This window comes from Neoarius graeffei, chromosome 17 (genome assembly GCF_027579695.1).
Source record: "Neoarius graeffei isolate fNeoGra1 chromosome 17, fNeoGra1.pri, whole genome shotgun sequence".
In the NCBI taxonomy this organism is placed as follows: domain Eukaryota; kingdom Metazoa; phylum Chordata; class Actinopteri; order Siluriformes; family Ariidae; genus Neoarius; species Neoarius graeffei.
Window position 1 is genome coordinate 17,042,290 of NC_083585.1, and position 6,398 is coordinate 17,048,687.

Genomic DNA, 6,398 nt, shown 5'->3' on the forward strand with positions numbered 1-6,398 from the left:
AAAGAAATATTTTATTCATTCAATTTTAGGAAAATAAAGAAAATAGCTTTGCTTTGTCGTAGAAATCAGGAATGGGGGGTACAGCAGTATAAAACACGTGATGTTATCCAATGATTTGGTGGAAATCCAGCCCTGCCCACAAGAGAAAAAAAAAAAAACGAACACCCATCTGGCTGAAAATTAAGGAATTTAAAACAAACAAACAAACAAAAAAAAAAAACCACATATGTGATAACTGGAATTAAGTTGTTTCATGGACATTCTACACATGTACGTGTAGCTATAAACATAACATACAGCATATCCTTTTTAATAGAAAAGAAATTGTAATTGTTGTGAAACTGCTGTGATAAAAGAGAAATAACACATTTTAGGACATGCTGTTATAGGAAAATAATCAGTGATAAGCTTGTGTGATGCGATACAAAGCGGCGTTACTGTATAACCAACCCCCAAGTTGATTATTTTCCTTTCGTATAAATACGGAGGTGATTACAGAAAACTGTGTGTGCTGATTATCGAGAAATAATCTGAATTTCTAGAGCAATCACCTCGAGCGACTCGACAAAATGGTGGCCAATCGTTTCATCATCATAAGTGAGGAAGAATTACAGATTATGAAAGAAAATCTGTTCCTAAAAGCACTAAAGATGCAACAGAGTTTGGTCTAAAACTATCCAGCGGTAAGGTGATTGTGATTTATTTTATCTGTTTCAAAACAAAAGTATTTTTTAATGACTCGGCGTAGATCAGTGACAAGTCTGCGCCGCACCGTTATTACATTTGCATACCGCTTTTGAAGTCTGAAATAATTTAAAAAAAATTTTTTTTAATTGTAATAAATCACCCGTGTATTTGTACTAAAACAGTTATCCGCCTCAGTGAATATTGGTGAATAATAACCTCGACTTCGTATCAGTTACTATTCACCGATATTCACTTCATCTTTGGTGAATAATTGTTAAATAACAGCATGTCCCAAAATGATTTAAATTCCAATTTTGTAGTTATTTTACAAAATATATGCCGTATTTAATTTGTTTATAACCACACGTATATGTTGTAGAATGTCCATGAAACAACTTAACACTCATTGTCACTGATTTCAGAACAGCTATAAATATGTTTTCTCAGCAGACTCTCTCATCTCTCGAATGAAGGCAACAAGACAAACTGATTACGGAACTGATAAACCGTACAAGTGCTATATCCTGTACATTTCCCTTTGGGGTTTTTACAAAGAGCTGACCTGGACACTCCATTTTTATAAAATGTTAAATAAACATGAATATCATTACAGGGTTATGGAGATGCACTGACGCTCTCAGGCTTAAAGGAACAGTCCACCGTACTTCCATAATGAAATATGTTGTTCTCTGAATTGAGACGAGCTGCTCCGTACCTCTCCGAGCTTTGTGCGACCTCCCAGTCAGTCAGACGCGCTGTCACTCCTGTTAGCAATGTAGCTAGGCTCAGCATGGCCAATGGTATTTTTTGGGGCTGTAGTTAGATGCGACCAAACTCTTCCGTGTTTTTCCTGTTTACATAGGTTTATATGACCAGTGACATGAAACAAAGTTCAGTTACACAAATTGAAACATGGCGATTTTCTATGCTATGGAAAGTCCGCACTATAACGACAGGCGTACTAACACCTTCTGCGCACTTCGACAGCGCATTGATACCTTCACTCGGAGTTGTACCATTTTTTTTTTTAGACAGGGCGGACGGACCAGGGCATTCGCCTGCCTGGCCGTGCCCGACGAGGAGCGCTCTCGGCCAGCTTGGGAGGCAGACGGCAGCCCCTCCTGGAAGTGTGGTTTTACCATGGGCCTCATGCGGAAAAATGACAAAGTCCCAATTTTACCATGGGGCTCGAGTTGTACCATTTTTTTTAGACAGGGCGGACGGACCAGGGCATTCGCCCGCCTGGCCGTGCCCGAAGAGGAGTGAAGGTATCAATGCACTGTCGAAGCGCGCAGAAGGTGTTAGTACGCCTGTCATTATAGTGCGGACTTTCCATAGCATAGAAAATCGCCACGTTTCAATTTGTGTAACTGAACTTTGTTTCATGTCAACAGGAAAAACATGGAAGAGTTTGGTCGCATCTAACTACAGCCCCAAAAAATACCATTGGCCATGCTGAGCCTAGCTACATTGCTAACAGGAGTGACAGCGTGTCTGACTGACTGGGAGGTCGCACAAAGCTCGGAGGGGTACGGATCAGCTCGTCTCAATTCAGAGAAGAACATATTTCATTATGGAAGTACGGTGGACTGTTCCTTTAACACGCTGCCCTCTGAGACGTGAACAGAGTCCCACGGACTGTAAAATATCTTAAAAACTCACAACAATATGTTCACACATGTAGAATGACTAATTTTATAGTAATAATGGATAAAGTTCATATCCATCAATGTGAATTCTTAGGTACGATGCTATGAGATGACCTATGGATGTAATCTGGCCTTCTTTAAAACATCCTGTAAAGATCTGCAATTTGTTTTTTAACTGTGCGGCCCTCAGTTTTTTGCACCCGTTAGGGGTCTTTGCTGGGACAAAACCGGGGTGCCTCACCTCGCTACATATTTACCATGACCTGTATGTTTTCAAGTCCACTTTTCAACTATTGGTTACTCTTGGGTCAGATTGACCTGAGGACCTGATGAAGCGTGTAAATGTGTAGGATGTAGGATGCGAGTTAAACATGTTTGTTCTTGTGCATGTTCCTCAGAAACTAAGCAAAGGTCACCGAGTTTCAGTGGAAAAATTATTTGTTTTATATTTTCCTCTTTATTAAAAAAACGATACGGGTCAATTTAACCCGAGAGTCAGATAAAGGGTTAATCTGTATGAAACTGAGCATACTAGCACACACGTGTGATTATGGAAACCTGTTTCCGCCACCATAATAATGAGATTCCTCATAATTATGATGTAATATCTCATAATAATGGCTTATAACTTAGTATCTCATAATAATAATCATTTTTGAGAAAACGTTCTCTATTATGAAATGATAAGTCTTTATTATGACTTGATTTTTTTTATTTCCCCCTCCTCAAGTGGACTTCCATGTGTGTCCTCTGCACTGAGCTCTATATACGGTAAAATCTGGAGAGCTCAGAGCCTGGTCCCTGCTGGAGAGACAAGTGAAACCATCTGGTCATCATCTTGCCACTCACATCGCGTGTATTTGGTTTGTGTGTTAAACCATCATAACCGGTCAAATTTGCCCCAAGAAAAGTATCTCCTGACTTTTTTCCCCTTTCATTACCTCCTCTTATTTTCTCAACTTTACCCCCTCATTCCTTACATATCTTTATAGCGCTCCGCTTCACTGTTATTGTTTTTTTCCTTCCTTTTCCAGTTCAGTCTCTGATCCTTTTTTTTTTTTTTTTGAACGGCTCTTTTACTACTATTATAATACATAGGGCCAAATTACTCAATTCTGATTGGTCAATCAAGGAGGGCTTTTTTTCCTTAACACGGAGCCGTATTTCTGAAATGCTACTGGCTAGTTCGTTGTTTGGTTACGGTTACGAAAATTAGCAAATTTTGTGAACAAAATGGCTGACTCTGCAATGCCGAATTTCGCTATATTTGATGAAGAAATGATAAACCAATTGAAAGCTGAAAGCAAAAATGAAAATACCAAAAAAAGTACGAATTTTTGACTTTCCGTGTTTAAGAAATTGGCCGCAGAAAGACAAATAAATGACTCTCTAGTGGCATATGAATCCTGTGAGTTAGACAAGGTGCTATCGCAGTTTTATGCAGAAGAAAATGGGGAAAACTACAAACCAGACTCTCTTAAAGTAATGCAGGCAGCATTAGATTGGCATCTGAGACTAGAGAAATATCCGGGATCAATCCTGAAAGATGTTACTTTTCAAGAATCACGAAAAGTCCTCAAGGGAAAAGTGAGAGATTTGCGAAAACAAGGAATGCTTTAGAAACTGATTCAAACGTGCAAGATAGTCTCGCACCCTGATTGGTTCAGAAAGCGTGAATGACAAATGTTGTGAACTTGAATGGCTTCTGAAGTATGAATTTGGCCCTATACATTATAAACAAGTAACCGTATGGTTCATCATAAAATTAAGGATCAATTTCACTCATGATTTCAAAATTTTTGAAATTGCGACTCGGGCAATTTTCAAAACTTCAAAAATCACTCGTGAAATTAATCCTTAATTTTACTCGGCCCCATACAATTACCTATACTAATTATTTCAGCAGAGATTATTTCAGTTTTTCTCTTTTGTATATTTCTGCTTCCGGCGGCACGGTGGTGTAGTGGTTAGCGCTGTCGCCTCACAGCAAGAAGGTCCTGGGTTCGAGCCCCGTGGCCGGCGAGGGCCTTTCTGAGCGAAGTTTGCATGTTCTCCCCGTGTCCGCGTGGGTTTCCTCCGGGTGCTCCGGTTTCCCCCACAGTCCAAAGACATGCAGGTTAGGTTAACTGGTGACTCTAAATTGACCGTAGGTGTGAATGTGAGTGTGAATGGTTGTCTGTGTCTATGGTGGGGTTTACATTAGACCGTATCAGCGGATCATCAGATTAACGTTTTTAAAACGATTAGCGTGCACACAGCAACACCAATACACGGATATGCTCAGCTCCGCAGGCATCCTGCGCTCCAAATCACTCCGCCCTGAACAGCGAGTGCCCTCTGGAGGGTGCGCACTCCGGCCCTGCGCAGCTCACAGAGCACGCGAGTGAAGTGCACGAGCAGTGATTCGGGACTGAGCCGCTGTGTGTGAGATCTCAGTGCATATCACTTACCACTTGCAAGTGGAAGGATGGCAAGCCTAAAGACAATCATAACTACACAATGGGCAGTATTTGCATCAGTATTTTCATACTTTTATACTCTTTAATGAAAGGTGATACAAGGCGGAAGTCCGCGCCGTTTTTCAGCAGTCGCGTCACATGACCAACGCCAGCGAATCAGGAAGGTGGATGTCACAGTGACGTTGTCCAATGATGACGCCAGCTAGAGCTCAGCACAGCGTATCCGCGTATTCTGAATGTTTACGCAGCACCGGATCAGACACGATCTGGACTGAATACGTGGACCCTGGCGGATTCCCGTTTCCCGGCGTTTTAATGTAAACGGACAGTGCATCCGCGAAGAAAACGAGACAGATACGGTCTAATGTAAACTTGGCCTATGTGTCAGCCCTGTGATGACCTGGCGACTTGTCCAGGGTGTACCCCGCCTTTCGCCCGTAGTCAGCTGGGATAGGCTCCAGCTTGCCTGCGACCCTGTAGAACAGGATAAAGCGGCTACAGATAATGAGCTGAGATGATTCACTGTCACAATATTCATGCAGCTTGAAATACTGTTAAGATATGACTGTGAGAATGAAGTGAAAGCGGCAAATAACATGAGAAAATAATCCTGTTTCAACAACTGTCCTCAGGAGAAAGGAAGTATTGTCCAGCCTGTGTGTTGGTATTATAGACAACTAAATGAAAGAGAAAGATGCACTGTATAAGAGAAAAACTGAAATAATCTCCATACAAATAATTATAGTAGTAAAACAGCCGTTCAAAAAAAAAAGGATCAGAGACTGAACTGGAAAAGGAAGGGGGAAAACAATAAAGATATGTAAAGAATGGGGGAAACATCCTGTTCTTGGGGCAAGTTTAATCAGATACGACGGTTTAAAACAAGCCACATACACGCGATGTGAGTGGTAAGATGGCGGCCAGATGGCGTCACTCTTACGAGCCTCTGTGTAGCTTTAGTGCTGCGCGATAGCTGATTGGTTAAAGTGGGGGGCGTTTCCGGATGCGTCCCCGGAAGCAATTGTAAGGAAACATGATTTTTCTTCCGCAAGTGTTTTTTTAAGTGTACATGTTCATATAGGCATGAAGGTGAACAACTGAGCTCGCACAGACGTCGAAGTCTAAATCAGGAAACGGTAAAATAAATTCGGAGTGTAATCAGGAAATGGCCACCGATGGTAACTATGGTAACCCACAGTGTCATTATTTCAACACAGCCTCTCGGTCGGACTGACTGTCTCTCTCTCTCTCACACACACACCCGAGTGCTGCAGGTCACTGCGCTACAAACATCAACCTCATTGTAAATAAACAAATACCAGAAATATAACGTTTAATAATCTACAGTTTTTCCCTCATCTGGACCCGGATGAAATAAAACCATAATATTACACTGAAAACAATCCTCTCTCCCTCCACCCCGGATAAAAATCATCATCAGCCCCAAACCTTATTTCATCTTTACTTACGGTCAATGCAGGCTGCGATTCCTCTTCTCTGCACTCTGTTAAATATTAAACCTCTGCTGACGCTACATGAAGCGGATCGGACAAGCCGCCACAGAGACGCAGCCGCCGCCATGCTCGGGGTTACTGCTCAGGGT

At 41.7% G+C, this 6,398-nt stretch overlaps 1 protein-coding gene across 1 annotated transcript in view; it reads right to left on the bottom strand.

Moving 5' to 3' along the window:
- The window catches only part of acad8 (acyl-CoA dehydrogenase family, member 8), a 28,393-nt gene extending 21,995 nt beyond the window's left edge, over nt 1–6,398 (bottom strand). Inside the window, exon 1 of the mRNA XM_060943795.1 lies at nt 6,265–6,398. Coding sequence (XP_060799778.1) covers nt 6,265–6,376 — 112 coding nt within the window. The 5' untranslated portion in view covers nt 6,377–6,398. The remainder of the gene's footprint in view (nt 1–6,264) is intronic.